This window comes from Pelmatolapia mariae, linkage group LG16_19, assembly GCF_036321145.2.
Source record: "Pelmatolapia mariae isolate MD_Pm_ZW linkage group LG16_19, Pm_UMD_F_2, whole genome shotgun sequence".
Lineage (NCBI taxonomy): Eukaryota > Metazoa > Chordata > Actinopteri > Cichliformes > Cichlidae > Pelmatolapia > Pelmatolapia mariae.
The window spans coordinates 60854555-60872271 of record NC_086241.1 but is presented as its reverse complement, the minus strand read 5'-3'; the positions used below and the strand labels follow the sequence as shown (position 1 = coordinate 60872271).

At 37.4% G+C, this 17717-nt stretch overlaps 2 protein-coding genes across 2 annotated transcripts; one reads left to right on the top strand and one right to left on the bottom strand.

Annotated features, from left to right (window-relative positions):
• Nucleotides 1-1973: 1973 nt before the first annotated feature.
• vti1b (vesicle transport through interaction with t-SNAREs 1B) lies at nt 1974-8926 on the top strand. The gene is made up of 6 exons (XM_063498279.1): nt 1974-2209; nt 2309-2367; nt 5638-5832; nt 6321-6494; nt 7088-7149; nt 7326-8926. The coding sequence occupies exons 1-6, from the start codon at nt 2113-2115 to the stop codon at nt 7417-7419; spliced, it is 681 nt and encodes a 226-aa protein (XP_063354349.1). The 5' UTR covers nt 1974-2112; the 3' UTR covers nt 7420-8926.
• A 444-nt stretch (nt 8927-9370) lies between these two features.
• Nucleotides 9371-14830, bottom strand: arg2 (arginase 2). The gene is made up of 8 exons (XM_063498875.1): nt 14443-14830; nt 14275-14347; nt 11497-11671; nt 11213-11372; nt 10975-11069; nt 10778-10882; nt 10500-10636; nt 9371-10388 (listed from the first exon to the last, which is right to left on the bottom strand). The coding sequence occupies exons 1-8, from the start codon at nt 14560-14562 to the stop codon at nt 10201-10203; spliced, it is 1053 nt and encodes a 350-aa protein (XP_063354945.1). The 5' UTR covers nt 14563-14830; the 3' UTR covers nt 9371-10200.
• Nucleotides 14831-17717: the final 2887 nt, after the last annotated feature.

Genomic DNA, 17717 nt, shown 5'->3' with positions numbered 1-17717 from the left:
TGCACAGTCATACCTAGTACAATAGTACAAGGAATTTGGAAACTGTCCCACCTGTACTACACACAACTAAACACAACAAAACACAAGTCAAGGTCAAGTTTATTTATATAGCACATTTCCAAACAGCCTATGCTGCACAAAGTGCTTAACAATGTAAAATGCCACTAAAACAAATAAAATGCAAAACAATGATGCATTGTAACAACACAGTAAGTTAAAGTGGAGTTTTTTTTAAGTGGCAGAAAGGTATGAGCAAAAAAAAGGAATGACTTAATAAATAAATAAAAGAATGTGTGAATGTTTATTGCACATTATCATTGTTATTATTAGAATTGTTGTTATTGCCCCCCCCTCTCCCCCCCCCACCCCCCCAAAAAAGTCCAGGGAGGTAGCCAATTTGGTCAGCTGTTAGCATTGCTTAGGGCTATTGCCCTGTTGTAAAAGCTGTCCTTGAGTCTGTATTGCCCATGACTTTAGCAGCCTGAAGAAGAAGAGGATGTCCAATGATTTTTTGGGGAGATATTAATGACCCTCTGAAGTGCCTTTTTGTGTGCCATGGTGCAGTTAGAGAACCATACAGAGATACAGTATGTCAGCACACTTTCAATGTAGCAACAGTAGAAGACAATCAGCAGTTCCCCCTTCAGGTCCAATTTTCTGAGGATTCATAGAAAATGGACACACGATTCGGCTTTCTTTTCAACCGCCGAGGTTTTTGAGCTTCATTGGGAGTCTGTGTCTATGTGCACACCTAGGAACTTGAAACAGTTCAAAAAGGTATCCTGGCCTCCTAAAGAATTGGGTTTCAGGTTAACAAGTGATTCTAAACTGGCTATGTGAGATAGCACTTGAAGTGTGTAGTGTTATTGTTACCTAACTGAGATTAAAAATCGCAAATCAACACCTGCGTTGGTGGGGTCATAAGACTGTAAAGGCACCTAGGCTGCCATTTCAGCAAATGTGGGAAACACTTGTCCCACTCATGCAAAGTCTTCTACCACTGTGCCTAACACACTTAGAGCATAAAACAAACAAGTTTTATGCTCTTTGTGTTTATTAATATTGATAAATATATAAATAAAAAATATATAAATAAATCAATCTTATTTTTCACTCTGCTCCTCCCTTTAAGGATCACCAGAGTGGATCATCTGCCACCATCTCACCCTATTCCCTGTTCCTCTTCTGTCACACCAGCCCTCTGCATGAACCTGTTCTGTGGTCATTCTTTTTTCCTCCTGCCTCGCAGACCTCGCAGGACTGTCTCCAAACCATTCCCCATAGCGGGTGCCTCTACCATCTTGTAAACCTTTATGAGGATGTTTTTATGACATAGTAGTGAGGGCAGTGTTAAACAGTTGTATTTGTTATACACATATAGAATTAATCCCGAAGGTTCATAATGTGCCATTTTAACTTTCAATAAGATACATTTTAATTATTTTGACAGTGATGTTTTGATGGCTTAGATAAAAACAAAACAAAACAATAAACCCGAAATAATACTCTCCCCCTGCTCTCTGAAACAGTAATCAATGATTAATCACCCATTTATTTAGCTAGACAGGCTATTTATACATTCAAAATAGATCTGTACTTTAAAATTTGTTATAGACACTTACTATGAGGAAATTCCTCCATCTTCAACGAGGGGAACTCTGAATCCATGTAGTTTTAATTAACAGAATAAACGCAAACATTTCCCAAGTAGCTCGGTTTAAAAACTACATTTCCCAGAAAGCCCTATTAACGTTGTCGCTGTAGCGCCGGAATGAAATAATCATTAAATAATTATCCAGGTGATTTTAAAACACGCTTTTCACAACATTTCGCTATTTTGTCTTAAATTCCTACATAATTGTGTTTTTTAAAATATTTTTTCAATTTCATATCTAGTAAAAATAATTAAATTTTTTACGTTTGCGTTTTGTTCCGGAGTTACGACGGTCGGTCGAAAACCACCCGGAAGAAAACCACCCGGAAGAATCCCGAGGATCTGATTATCGTCTTAGCAAAACTACATACCTTAACTTGTGATCATAAAAAGTGTTGTATTTTACAATAAAAGACAAAAATAATTTCACAAGAAAGGATATTTAAACGACACGCAAAATGTCGTCGGAGGAATTCGAGAAGTTGCACGAAATGTACCGATCGTTGTACGAGGAGCTGAAGCTGATGCCAGACAAGGCTCAGAAATCTCACGGAGGTAAATACTTGCTCATAAAGCCGAGATTAGCAAAATAACTACGCCTTAGAATATAAGTTATGTGCTTTTTAAGTAACACTTGTACTGTCACTCCTGCAGAGGAGAGGAAGAGGCTGGTGAGGACCTTCGATGAGAGACATGGGGAGGCTGAAGAAGTGGTGAGCTGTTTATCTTTTCCCCCATTACAGCTAGCTAAAGTTCACTTGACTACTAGCTATGTCTTTTTCATGTAAATGCACTTTTTTTTCTTAAATTGAGGTTGAAATTAACTTTTAAAGAAATTTACCACCAGAGAAATAGTGAATTATCAAAATAATACATGCGTTTGTTGTGCAAATAACACAAAATGGAAACCTAGTGTACATTTTACCCCCCAAAAGGCATTTTTCTCTTGTCCAGTCTTTTTGGTAACCACAGTGCATTTCAAGTTAAACAGTGAAGTTAAAAAAAAAATCAACTTTTATTTTTTTCATTTTGTTGACACAAACCTTTTATAATTGTTATTCCATCTTTTAACATCAATATATTTTAAGTAGTTATTTAAGAATTATCCACTGCAAATTGTGTCCCACAACATATGTGCAAACCTATTACCAACACCTGTTTAACCTGGAAAAGGACGAGACAATGAGTGACATGACAATGATGCGGTTACATGAGCGTTGGATATTTACTTATACATATTTTGTTTTTTGTTTTTTTCCTCCAGGATTCCGACCTTATTACCTATATTATTAAAATCTGAGGGGTGTTTCTAATATGTTGGCCATCAAGTGTATAAGAATAAAACCGAAATAAAAGAACTTAATTAAAGAACTTAATAATAAAAGAACTAAATTTAGTTAACAGCTCTCTTTAGTATTCTAAGTATGCCCCATTTTTTCATGCCCCAACTGTGCATGAATTCAAACGGCGCTGAAATTTCATTTCATTTCATTTATTTATTTATTTCACACTTGGTACAACAGTTCAAACAAACCAACCACACTTTCTATCAATAAAGCACTACAACCATGTGTGAAAAGGAGCAGGAAGAAGAAAATATTCTTATTAAACCCTGCCCCCTATCTACAATCCAACTTATATTACAAGTGGGCACCAAAAATCAGGGAACAAACTAACATTAACATTTATCTCCGGTCCTAACCCAAACCAAACAACAAATTTACAATCAGAATATACAAATTTACAATCAGAATATACCACTCCACATAGTAACAAGGAGAAAAATAAAATTTAAATAAATAAAACAAAAAATTATAATGGATCCTTTTTCAATGAACTCCAGTTTCATTCACATTCTTCATATTGAGTTATCGTTTTAAGCATGTAACACTTTTTAAAACAATGTAAATTTATACAATTCTTTAAATTATAATGAAGAGAGTTCCACAGTCGTATACCCCTAACCGTTGGACTCATTAATCTTTGTGTAGTCCTAGCTAACTGATGCTTAAAATAAAATTTCCTTCTGCTATCTTCTCCCCCTGAACACAATAAAAATACTCTTTGTAACTTAAAGGGCAAAATATTATTTTTAGCCTTAAACATAATTAATAGTGTCCGTAATTTCACTAAATCTCCTGATTTTAATAATTTCGATTTTATAAATAATTTATTTGTATGTTCTCTATATTTCACATTATGAATCATTCGTATCACTTTCTTCTGTAATAAGTTTAGAGGTTTTATAGTATTCTCATATGTATTCCCCCAGACTTCAATACAGTAACTAAAATATGAGAAAAACAATGAAAAATATAAAATGCGCATTGTTTTATAGTCTAATAAATCTCTTACATTTCCCAAAATATAAATGTTTTTAACCATCTTCTTTCTAATATACTCAATATGTGATTTCCATGTCAAATTTTCATCTACTATTACACCCAAAAAACGAAATTCAGTAACTCTTTCAATCAATTTTCCATCAATGGACATAATGACTTCATCCTCCTTTACACGATTGCCAAATATCATGAATTTCGTTTTTGTCAGATTCAAAGATAATTTATTTACATCAAACCATATTTTTAATCTTAACATCTCAGAAGTCATAATTTCAACCAAATCTTTCAAATTCTCTCCAGAGCAATAAAAATTTGTGTCATCTGCAAATAAAATAGAATTTAACCTTTTTGATACGTCACAGATATCATTAATATATAAATTAAAAAGTTTAGGTCCCAAAATAGAACCTTGAGGAACGCCACATACAATCTTCAATCTTTCAGAGGTGTTACTGAGATAATGTACATATTGCGACCTATTTTCTAAATAACTCCTTAACCAATTCAATGCCACTCCTCTCACACCATAATTATACAATTTAGAAATCAAAATAGAATGTTGTAACGTATCAAAAGCTTTTTTTAAATCAACAAATACCCCAACTGTATATTTATTATTATTGGTTGCAGATGAAATATCGTCAATGAAAGTCAACAATGCTAATGCCGTTGATCTATTTTCACGAAATCCAAATTGATTTTCATTTATTAGTTGATATTTTTCAATAAAACTATCAAGTCTTTGCGCAAAAAGTTTTTCAAGCACTTTTGAAAACTGTGACAAAAGAGACACTGGCCTATAATTGTTAAAACTATGCTTATCTCCTGCTTTATATAAGGGTATCACTTTTGCCACTTTCATTCGATCAGGAAATACTCCTGATTGTAACAAAAGATTAAAAATATAGCAAAGAGGAATACTTATACAATCTAAAGTCTTTTTAATTACAACCATGTCTATACCATCACAGTCAGTAGATTTTTTATTTTTACAATTTTCTACAATTGCTACTATTTCTTTTATGGTAGTATCAGCCAAGAATATAGAATTAACCATTCTATTTTCTCCTTTCCAGGCTTCCTCATATTCTGGGTTGTCATTTTTTCTAATTAAATTTGCTAAAGTGGATCCAACATTTACAAAAAAGGAATTGAATTCGTTTACTACTTCAGTCTTGTCTTCGACAACTTGATTATTCTTAATAAAATAATTAGGCCGATCTAAGGGTGTGTTCTTGTTACCCAATACCTCCTTAAAAATATTCCAAATGCCCTTAATATTATTCTTGTTTTCCTGAAAAAGTTTATTATAGTAGTCTTTCATGGCTTTCCTCAATATTAATACCAACTTATTTTTATAAACTTTATATTTCATTTCCGCATTCTTAGTTCTCTGTGTTATATAATCCCTATATAAATTATTTTTCTTTTTACACGCATTTGCAAGACCCTTAGTTATCCAAGGTTTCATATTCTTATTCTTTTTCTTATACTTAAATGATACCAATGGACAATGTTCTGACTTACGGAGGTTAAGCCTAAACTAGTAAATAAATTGATGATATATGCTTGTTTCTATGGAGTAAGATCCTTTTTTGTCTTTTTCTCAAACAATAATATTTTATTGTCTTTCTCCAGTTACAAGGAATGGAAGAGGAGCTGCGCGTTGCCCCTCCGTCCTATCGAAATTCAATGAGCACAAAACTGCGTATGTACCGGCGAGACCTCGGCAAGCTTCAGAGGGACATGAAAAACTCAGCACCTGGCTTTGGCTCCTCGTACAACACAGTGCCAGGAAATCATGGCATCTACTCTTCACAAAATCAGCACAGTGTGAGTTAGGGGCTTTGGGGTGCTTGGGTTTGCTGTTGCAGATGTGTGACAGGCCCTGTCACGCATCTGTTTCGATGCACAAAACATTATTTTATGATGCTGCTGCTATGTCAAACTGCATTTGTAGGGTAAGACTTTTTCTGGGTGTGTATTTTTTTTCTTCCTCTTTTTGCTGAAGAATATCAGTGTGCTGTAACATAAGAAAAAATGCAAATAGGAGACGCACAAATCAAGAAAACATCTTCATCAATTTGACACGAAATCTTCTGAACTTATTAGGTCTTATTTTTCAGCAGCACTTACAGATCCAGACTGTATTAGACTGAGAAAAATGTCAACCCTAGTTCCTAGTGATCCTTGTCGATATTATATAACCATGCATTGGAATTGTAGAAGTTGTCATGATAGCAAAATGTCTATGTAAGTGTATTTCCAGAATAAATCTGCTTAAACTTGGTTTCATTTGTCGCTTTTCCCCGTCTTTGCAGACACACCTGCAGTCCCAGAGAGCGTTGCTTCTTCAGGGTACGGATGCTCTAAATAACGCCAGCCAGAGTATTGAGCGCAGCCAGCGCATCGCTGCTGAGACGGAGCAAATTGGCACAGATATCATCGAGGAGTTGGGAGAACAGAGGGAACAGCTGGATCGAACCAAAAACAGAGTGAGCTGAGAATCATTATTACGCTTGTATTCTTGTACTGTGCTGTGCAAAAGTCTTTAGCCACCTGTGATGTCTATATGTCACTGACCTATGAATCGTTTAAGCTTAAAAAGGCACCTAAATCAAATGATGAACCAGTATTGTTGTGTCTACACGTGACAGACAACTTATCACGTAAACACATTATTAGTTTCTAATTTTTTAGTTAAATATGAAAAATGCCAAATATAACACAGTTCAACAGGCATAAAATAGTATTTTTGCACTAAAAATGTGATTTCCAAAGAGCTACTAGCTGTCAGCTTGACATATCTCACTATCCTGTGCAGTCCTTAAAAATTATAACGTAACTAAAACTTTAAATATTAACTTCCAAGCTCATTAGGATTTTAAAAACTCTGTTTTTACCTTATGTGCTGTATTTTCATGCATGTTTGCATGTTTCAATAAATCGATGCATATATTTCCTTCCTTTCTACCAAACTATAAAGAAACGAATAGTGGCTCAAGACTTTGGCACAATACTGTATGATGACGATATGATCTGAGATTAGTGGGTTTGTTAAAACTCTTCTGTTTTGTTGTTTTTGTAGCTTGCGAATACTGGAGAGAACCTGAGTCGTAGTAGAAAAATTCTTCGTGCCATGTCAAGGCGGTAAGTGCACCCTACAAGACGTCTTACACCACAGTAGTTCCTTTGTTTTTTTTTTATGCAAATTAAATATTATTTGTGTGCGTCTCATGATCCTGATGATTGGGGTCTCTTTTAAATGTTCTTGGAACATTTGCACAGTGTAAGCATCTTATTGTTGCTTCTTTTCTGTCTTACAGGCTGGTGACAAACAAGTTGCTACTGGGCATCATCATTTTAATGGAACTGGCCATTCTGGGTGCTGTGATTTACCTGAAGTTTTTCCGAAAATGAGCAGACTTACGTTTAAGTTGTGGATCCAGGGCAAACTCAGACTCTATCTGTCTCTACTGACTATCCAGTAGCAATAATAACACTGTCCTGCTGTTTTCAGCTATCTGTGTCTGTGATGGCAATGAAGGCCTGAACTCTGACAGGGGATTCTGTCCATTATTTGATGTGAATGGCAATTTGCCAACTTGCTAATGGACCAAACCTACAGAAGCTCTTTGAACTAAGATTTGCACTGTCACTTGATGCCATTGATGTCCTGCAGGATGATGATCTGGACTTGTCTGCTGGCTGTTACGGATCCCATGGATGATTCTTTGTAGCATCTTAGCTGAGTCAGAAAACAAGCTAATTGAGCCCACATGTCTCTCTGGGTGAAAGCACTTGTGAAATGTGACTGACAGTTCTAGAAAGCTATAACTCTCAGATTGGGTTACAAAACTGCTCAAATTCAACTGCTGATGTGTGAATATCTTTTACAATGTGATGAAAAAGCACCTAACAAAATAATTTCTTTTCTGTGTTTAAGTGGTTGTGTGCTTAAAAAAAGACTTAAGTTTTAAATCAGATATATCAGTGAAATAAATTAATGCAATGTCTTAATACAGTTCATGTAAAATTACTGTACAATTCAAAAATCACTGTTATAAATAGGTTTTTGGTTTCGGATTTGATTTCTTTCACAACATTAAAGTTGATCTTTAACCTCAGTTTGCATCTGATATTTTTAAGGAAGGAAGCCAAACAGTTAAGAATAATACTCGGTGGAAGCCCTGATCAGGTAATAAAGGGTAAACAGCACCTGTTACCATAGAGTTTATTCTCAAATAACTGACCATATGGTGATTTCCAGTGGTGTTAAGGGAAACGGTACACCTGCTGCAATGTTTTTCTATTCCATCATGCCCACCTGGTGTGTTCTAGAGTATACAAACAAGTTTGGTGACCTGGTTATGTATGACAGGGACATTGTAGAAAGAAGGAAATATAATTTTAATGTGTTAAAATATTACCTTTGAATTTCTTTAAATCCTTTCCATCTTCTTAAGCACAAAGGGAACATTCTAGGGTTTTATAACCTAATTTAAAATAAATCTCTTTCAATAAAAAGCCAGGACACTGTATAAAATACAAGTGCAAACAGAATGCAGTGATTTAGTTAAAAAATGATACTCAGATAACTTTTCCATTTTTTTACATGCTCACATGTTTCCAACAACGAAACATGCTGCTGGCAAATATTTTCAGTGTGACATATTTGAATTGCAGGCTGGCCGGTTTAGCAGTTTCGAGTAGGTATGGATACATATGTTACTGTCATACATACAGAGTGTGTTTGGGTATGGTCTTGCTGAAATACAAAAGGTCTTACCCGAAAAATTCTATGTTTTGATTGTTCCTGTGCTATTTTTTAAAGAATTAAATAGCTTTTCTAGTCTTGTTTCTCTCTTCAACCATTTCTGAAACCTGTTGCTGGCATGAGGTTTAAAATGACTGTAACTGTTTTTTAAAGAAACAAAAACATTTCTCAGTTTCAGAATGTTATAAATAGTTTTTTTTTTCCATTTTCAATATATTCAGTTAAATAAAAAAGTTTTCAAATTATGATTCATTTCCATAATATGACTAATATCTTTGGTAAATCCCCAGCTTCCAAACAGAAATCTTTCTATTTTATGGGGAAATGTAATGATTTCTATTTAATCATTCTATTTCACACACTGGGGCATGTTGACTGCTCTTGCAGTCCAATGTACACCATAGAAGAGTAACCACGAGGTTCATATTTGTGGAGTTTAGTGATATTTCAGCAACTTTTAGGTTAATTAACGTGAAATGTGGTAGGCATTCATGTTCATCCTCAAGGTTATTCTTTGGTTCTTCATTTAGTGCATTCATCAATTAAAGCAATATATTACTCTGATCACAAAATAATGAGGAGATAAGACAAATGTACAAACAAACAAAAAATTTTAATCATATTAAAGGAAGACCAAAATAGAAGCTCTTTGTTACAAGGACAATAGTCATTCAGTAGCCACATTAAACTAAACATAGATAACACGCCATACTTTAGTTCACGCATAATGATACAAATAGTTATTACTTTTTCCAGGGATGCTGAAATAGTGGTGCACAAATGACTGTAGTCCATGTATTGACTCACAGTAAAAATACAAAAGTAAACTCTAAAGAAAATACAGTAACTACAACTATCACAGAAGTGATAGCATACTTCTAGTTTTAACTAACTGGCACAGTCACAAAACAGTCCAAAGTAGACTGTGAACTTCAGTCGTACATAATACTTTTTGTACCGCTGATGTAAGCTGATTCTCTCATAAACCAAACATGATAGATACTTGGCAGCTGTGGCAACGCACACCTAAGATTAACCATCCACCCATCATTTCTTAGCCACTTATTGGAGGTTTGCAGGGCGCTATCAGAGATAGCCAGACAAGTTATTACACATAATAATAATAATAATAATAAAATAAGTTAGTATTGCTGTATCCCAATAGCTGTATTGGTGTCTAAATTCTGTCAAAGGCTTTTCTCAGCATTATCAATATGAAGAAAGATTATGCAAAGCCCTTTTGTAGTTTCATGAATCCCGACATAATTTAGCTTTCAAAGTGAAAGACCAAGCAGCAAAAAAACAGGAAAAAAAAGCTTTAAACTGTCACCTTTCAAATAGATATAGTCTTTGCAGTCTTGTATTTAAATCTGTGGAATGGTCAGGGATGACAGTGTTGAAGTCCATAGCTTTGCTTCATGCCCTTAGAGGCGAAGCTCTGTGTCGTTTTTCCCAGGGGTAATTTCGTCCATGGATGTGTGAGCGCCTTCTCTCGTCTGTCCCAATGATGATGCAATGACATCAACTGCTAACGTGGCAGTAGCCTCCACAGCTTCAGGACTTGCCCCAAGGTCAGGATTTACTTCTACCATGTCCATGACTGACAGCAGACCTGCACACCAAGATGATGACAAGTTAGATTCGAAAGCCAGACAGTCAAAGACCTTTAAGAAATCTAGAAAAGACCAAAGGAAATGAAAGCCATAACTGTAGTGATCTGTACCTGTGTTATGAATTTCCTCTGCGATGTAGATTCCCTCTCTGTAGGTCAGACCTCCATTTACTGGTGTTCCTGTGGCGGGAGCCAGAGACGGGTCGAATGCATCGATGTCAAAGCTCAAGTGTATTGGTCGTTGTTTTCTGTCAGGATGGTAATAAAATTAAACATCTCAGTTCAAACATCTATAACTGTTTTTTGTATAAATTAAAAATTTAAAAATTAAGAACATTTGAAGTGTTAAAATTTTAAAATCTATTATAATCACAATCTATTAATAATACCTTGCCAGAAGATGGTCAAAAGTGACTTCCATGACCCTTTGGATGCCTAGTCTGTCGATATCTCTCATGGTGAAATACTGGATACCAAGGCTCTTGAGGAATTGGCTGCAATGCACAATTTAAAAATACATCAAGAACTATGTTTCAGAGTGCACCCCAGTTTCGTATACTAAAACGTTTTAAATGTAAGTACTTACTACTCCCCAGGGTCAACATCCCGCAGTCCAATGTACACCAGGTCTCTTGAGCTGAGAAATGGCTTAGTCCAGGAGAACCCAGGGATATCTGGCATCTGGTGAGTGAAAAGAGGTTGTTTAATATGTCATACAGGATACTAAAAAAAGCAATAATACTTTTTTTTTTAAAAATTAACAGAATCCCTTTTGTAAGTAGTTTTTTAATATATCTTTACTGAAGCTGAATGTTTTTCCTCACCTTGTCTTGCAGCTCTTTGAGCATGAATGCCACAGGTTGGCCATGGAGGTTTCCTGAAGGGGAGGTCATAGGGGTATTGATATCTGCATGAGCATCAACCCAGATAAGGCACAGGTCAGGACTATGCTGGGCATGGCCGCTCACTGATCCAATAGCAAGGCTATAACAGATGTAGAGCAGCTTTAAAGATATCTGTGCAATGTATTCATAATATTAATACAAACACTGGACTTGTTGTACAGAGTAGGCTATCTTGTAGTATTGCCAATATTTTCTGTTCCTACCTGTGATCACCTCCCAGCATAAGAAGAGTGTGGCCAGCACTGACAGCATTCCTCACTGCTGCAGACAGCTTTTTATTTGCTGCACCCACAGTCCGAGGGAACTTTACATCCATGTAGGGCTCATCCTCCTCCAGATGTTGGAAGTTGAGATCCCCAAAGTCATGGACAGAAAAGTCTAAAAACACAACAACAAACATCCATACATTTAAACTACTTTGCGCTGTGTCACACTTGCTGCAGTTTACAATGATGCATTGAACAGGAGTACACTATTTTCTCAGGAAATCTGAACAAAGGAACTGGTAACCTGACGGTTTCAAACAACCTGAGGATTTGTAATTAGCACACGTGGCATGTGCAGGTGTCAGTTAGGCAGTCTACATAATCCGTAGCTCCCGTGACTTAACATGCGTTTGTCTGACCTTGCACTCTCATGGGTTTGAGTCATTCAATGCCAGTGGAACTAGTGACGGAGCACTTTCCGTTAGTCTCGTTTCCCACATCGGGTCAGGTTTCAGTGACTGTAGTTTGCCTTATACTACGTGGTTGCAGAAGATTTAAAAGTTTAGATATAGACTGCGAAGTAAACAAGTGAAGTGTTTCACCATATTAGGGTTCATCCAGCTATATGAGCCTTGATGGTAGTGTAGTATTACTCTGCTGATCCAAGGGTGACCAATGCGGTTCATGACCATTCGTAGACAGGACAGGAATAGCCCTTGTTTGATGCAACAGTGAGCATCTCTTGCAAGACAATTCATAAGTTTGTCAAAGGGACGAGCTTTTAAATTTTAAATGCAAGATTACTAGTGCTATTATTCATATGTAAAGGCATGTTAAATGTTTGTAAATGCCAGTGATTACTGGTTTGATTATATCTATATATTTTTAATTTAAACAATTTGTACAAATTGACAGGAAACCTAGAGAGTGTGAAGATGTAAGAGTACATGGCAGCTAGTTCTCTTAGTGTTTGGTTTCATGTGTCCTCTGTTAGTGACATAGCAGCTAGATCTCATTTCATTGCTGCCAATTTGGCCACCAGGGAATTGATTCCTGGCCAACATTTTACATTAGATTAGATATTTTCAGGTTTTATTTTACTTTTTATAAACCACCTTGTGATAAATACCAAGGTTGTTACTATAAAAACTTACTATAAAACTTACAACAGTCTCTTTGAGATTCAGCAAAGTAAGAACAAACTGATGAGTTTATATATATATATATATATATATATATATATGTATAGAGAGAGAGAGAGAGAGAGAGATACACTCATTTGATACAGTTTATGGTATTTTGGAGAATATGGTCATATGTAATTGTGCAGATCCACTTAGTGGCCATACAGAAAAATGAAAGTAAGCCAGTGACGCACTGTATAATGTATGTGTAACACAAAGGGAGCGCTCTTCCTTTTGCACAACATGTTTACGACTGATGAGCTGATGTGTGGAACAGAACAAACTGGATTACCTGGGTAGTTAGGTAAGGGAAGTTAGGAAGTTACTACCTAAAGGCCTGCATTAAGCTGCCATTGTCACACACCTTCATTGGTTTTTCTGTTATATTTATAGAGGCAGGAGCGGTTTGTGGTGCAAATGGGGATTCTGGTGAGCTAAGAAGTATCACGACAGCAGATTTACATTTCATTTTACTTTTTGGGCGAAATTTCAAGACATTACTTTGGACATTTTCAGTATATTTATTAAGCATAAAACAGATTAATTTGAACTACCTTTACTACAATAACTAATGCAGGCCATCATGATTTACATTGTGTTTGTTCCATGCACAATATTAATCTACATTAACCTTATCACTCCAAAGGTACTTAACTATGTCTGGATCACAGATAGACTTTAAGTACCCTGGGATAGCTGTGACCTTATCATGGCCTGTTAAGAACTGGCAGGCCCTCCTCGCTTTATTCATGAATCCTTTCCTGTTGGTCATTCCCTCCCCTTTGGAGTGGAATTTCAATCACAATGGCACCTCGCTGACATGCGCACAGAGGGGGTTCTTTTCACCTGCTGTGCCTTTCACGTTAAAGGTACCACTTCTTTTCACACCGGACTGCGTGGGAGTTTTCATTTGGACCACATAAAAAGTAAAAGTGTCTGTCACTGCAGTGACGACATAATGGAAATAACACCGTCATCTTCATTCTGGGCTCTTACGAGCATATGCAAGAATGGCGGTTGGGGGTTGGGGGCAAGAATGACTGAGCAATACGTGTAATTTCCCACGAGAAGAGCGAGACGCCGGCGTGCCATGTTGACAGCTATCACAATGTCCTCCTGTATTGTCTCGTCTTTCCGTCCTATGCATGAGTTTGTAGCCATTATACAATAACATTTCGACGAGGATTAACATCAAACATCGGAGAGGATGTTCGAGGTTTCTCTCTTTGGCTTTAATATGGCATTAAACATGCACAAATATACGTTCGGGAGCTTATAAATAAGTCTAGCTTTACATCCTATTTTATTACACGACGTTTTATCCTGTAAAACTAATGACAAAAGCCTCAAACTGGACTCGCGCGTAAATCACTTTGTTCTCCGAAACATGTGCGCCAAATCTCTCTCCAAGGTTACATATCATTTGTTTATATTTACTGTCTCCCGATGATGTAACAGACTGACTGACGACCGAGCGCTGAAGCTATGTCTGTCTAAAAGTCTGCCGGGTTAAGCTGGTTACACCCACCGACAAGTTACATAACGCAGCACCACCGGCAGCTCCAAGATTATCCGCTCGTTCGTCACTTACCAAAATTTGAAAGCCTCTCCATGAGCCCCGCATCCCTGATGACTTTAGGGCCATGCTCCACACCTCTCTTTTTCTGTAGGGAAGGAAACATGGGAATTATTAAACTGTTAAAGATGATAGGCTCTTTAAAATTAATGATAATATTAAAAAAAACCCTCAATATCTTACTTGTCCTTTTGAAAACGGAGCGCCAAGCACGGCCACCGATTGAGCTCTGCTTTGCTGGCAAGTATGGTTGAAATGACGGGAAGAGTGGGAAAGACGGGAAAGTGCTCCTCTCAAAGCCATTCTCGGAAAATAAAAGTCGCCCCGGTCACAATGAAACCGACTCGGAGTCTGACGAAAGCTCAGTGAGATGTTGCGCCGGAGGATGCTGAATGTGTCGTTGGTGCAGGAGAGGCGGTCTTTATGACTCGTCAATCTACTGAATATTTATGAGACTGTGACTCTGACAACGAATACGAAGAGATCTCCTCTTAATTCAGTCATAAAATCAAAAAAAATCTCTGCCGCCTACCATAAAAAGCGTAATTTCTTTTAAGCGTTTGCAATGTGTTATGAGCTTTTATTACCGAGGCGCGTCTTGATATATATAGAGCGTCTGACGTCAGGTTGAATGACACACCTTCGTAGTAGCCAATAGCAACTATGGAAAGAAGTGGGTTCGCTTTTAGGCGTGTCCTGCAAACTGATGTGGGCCAAGGGGTGTTTTGTGAAATGTTGGGACGCGCTGCTGCAGCGTCATCAAAGTGGAAATTTCCACAGACGCAGCGTAGTGTAATGATCCGCTTGTTTACATTAAACGCTCTTGACCGAGGTGTTTGTCCACGCGTGTTCTAAAGCTCCGGCCAAAACATATCCCACTTGATTTCAGGCCAACATAAAAGCATGTTATTATCTGGGTGAGTGTATTATTACGGGGTTTATCTTTCACCACCGCAAGAAATTTCACACTGTAAAGCAATAACAGAATCTCAAGTGCAAGTTATCATAGGCAATTAACTGAAAGTAAAATGGACTTAAACAGCAAAGATTTCTAATAAATATAACGAGCGATTGTTTTATTATTTATGTTTATTTACTTGATGAATTGCAGTTAGTTTATAATTATACTTTTATTTTACAAGTAAAGGAACACACAATGCTTCGCAGACTAATTACTCTGTTTCCTGTCGTTAACGTGAAACTGCGGTTTATTATTGTTAATTCGTTGTTATAGCCTTGTCAGGCTATGATGAATCCACTGTATCTTATCTTTATGTACTCGGATTTTCTTCCAAGCACGATGCACAGCGTTCAGCTGAAATTATTTACATCACAGGCAACACAAAGATAGCTCGGATTCATTAACATGGGCTATTGTGGGTACAAAGTAGTGCATTTCTAAACTTCAAGCCTAATTGCAAATCCTAACCCTAATCCTAACCCTAACCCACTGAGCGGTTCTAGGCGAATCAAGTGCAAGAGTTTTTCTTCTGACGTCATTAGCCCACCTCAGATGCATGACTGTGGCATGACTCAGTGAACAAAAATGAACATACTGTACTACGAAACAGAGGTTAATATTAAGGTAACTTCGGGATTAACCCTGTGGTGTCTGTACTACGAAGGAGGTTCACGTCTTAACAGGGTATATCACTATGGTTATGTACCCTACGGTACTTGCAGACCGTAGGGTACATAAAATTTGGACGCAGACACCCAGGCTAGAGCTGGGGTAATATAAACTAAACTGTCATTTAATAAAATACTCGATTGTGAACCATTAGATTCTCTTGTTGTAATATCGCTGTCTGTTAACTCGAATAGATGGACAGCTTTCTTAACGGACTTTAAACAAGCTTAATTTTATTAATACGGTAGCTCCTTTCAGGTCTTGTTGACCAAAGCACATTCAGATAGTACAGGGTGGGCCATTTATATGGATACACCGTAATAAAATGGGAATGGTTGGCGATATTAAAGTCCTGTTTGTGGCACATTTGTATATGTGAGGGGGCAAACTCCTCAAGATGGGTGGTGACCATGGTGGCCATTTAGAAGTCGGCCATCTTGGATACAACTTTTGTTTTTTCAATAGGAAGAGGGCCATGTGACACATCAAACTTATTGGTAATGTCACAAGAAAAACAATGGTGTGCTTGGTTTCAACGTAACTTTATTCTTTCATGAGTTATTTACAAGTTTCTCTTTGTGCACAGCCATTGACATGTCGAAGAGGTTAACACGTGAGGAGCGGATCCAAATTGTGTTGATATCTGGTGAACGCAGTAACCGGGTCATTGCAGCAGATTTCAATGCAAGACACCCTACGAGACCACCCATCTCCCATGCTACAGTTAGCAAACTGCTTAAGTTTCGTGAAACTGGTTCAGTGTTGGATTTGCCAAAATGTGGACGCAAGAAAACTGTCACTAATGAAGAAACATCAGTGGCTGTCCTAGCTTCATTTAGCAAGAGCCCACAGCGTAGCACTCGCCGCATGTCACTGGAGAGTGGCATTAGTCGAACATCCCTTCGGCGGATATTAGCTACTCACAAATGGCACCCTTACAAACTCCAGCTACTGCAGCATCTCAACGAGGATGACCCAGATCGGCGCACAGAATTTGCAGAATGGGCAAAATAAAAATTGGAACAGGACCCTCAGTTCACGCAGAAGATTTTGTTCAGTGATGAGGCAAACTTTTATGTGAATGGTGAAGTTAACAAACAAAACCACCGCTATTGGTCTGACACTAACCCACATTGGATGGATCCCTCCAAGACTGTTGGAACAACAAAAGTGATGGTTTGGTGTGGTATATGGGGTACAATGATAGTGGGTCCATTCTTCATCAATGGGAACCTCAAGGCCACTGGATATTTGAAATTGCTACATGATGATGTGTTTCCCTCTTTATGCACTGAAGCTGGCACGTTCCCTGAGTTTTTCCAGCAAGATGGTGCACCACCACATTATGGGTGCCAGGTCCGAGCATTCCTAGATGAACAGTTTCCTGGAAAGTGGATTGGTCGTCGTGGGCCAGTTGAATGGCCCCCAAGGTCTCCCGATCTGACCCCCTTAGACTTTTATCTTTGGGGTCATCGGAAGGCAATTGTCTATGGTGTGAAGATACGAGATGTGCAGCACCTGAAACTACGGATACTGGATGCCTGTGCTGGCATTTCTCCTGCGGTGTTGCTATCAGTGTGTGAAGAGTGGGAGAAGAGTGTTGCATTGACAATCCAACACAATGGGCAGCACATTGAACACATTTTATAAGTAGTCAGAAACTTGTAAATAACTCATGAAAGAATAAAGTTACATTGAAACCAAGCACACCATTGTTTTTCTTGTGACATTACCAATAAGTTTGATGTGTCACATGGCCCTCTTCCTATTGAAAAAACAAAAGTTGTATCCAAGATGGCCGACTTCTAAATGGCCACCATGGTCACCA

Bases quoted from the DNA above. Each gene is read 5' to 3' on its own strand.
- vti1b (XM_063498279.1), top strand. From the start codon at position 2,113: ATGTCGTCGGAGGAATTCGAGAAGTTGCACGAAATGTACCGATCGTTG. The intron at 2,368-5,637 runs GTGAGCTGTTTA...GTCTTTCTCCAG, and splicing joins ATGGGGAGGCTGAAGAAGTG to TTACAAGGAATGGAAGAGGA. The intron at 7,150-7,325 runs GTAAGTGCACCC...TCTGTCTTACAG, and splicing joins CTTCGTGCCATGTCAAGGCG to GCTGGTGACAAACAAGTTGC.
- arg2 (XM_063498875.1), bottom strand. From the start codon at position 14,562: ATGGCTTTGAGAGGAGCACTTTCCCGTCTTTCCCACTCTTCCCGTCAT. The intron at 11,373-11,496 runs GTAGGAACAGAA...CATCTGTTATAG, and splicing joins ATGCTGGGAGGTGATCACAG to CCTTGCTATTGGATCAGTGA. The intron at 10,637-10,777 runs GTATTATTAATA...CCATCCTGACAG, and splicing joins TTTGACCATCTTCTGGCAAG to AAAACAACGACCAATACACT.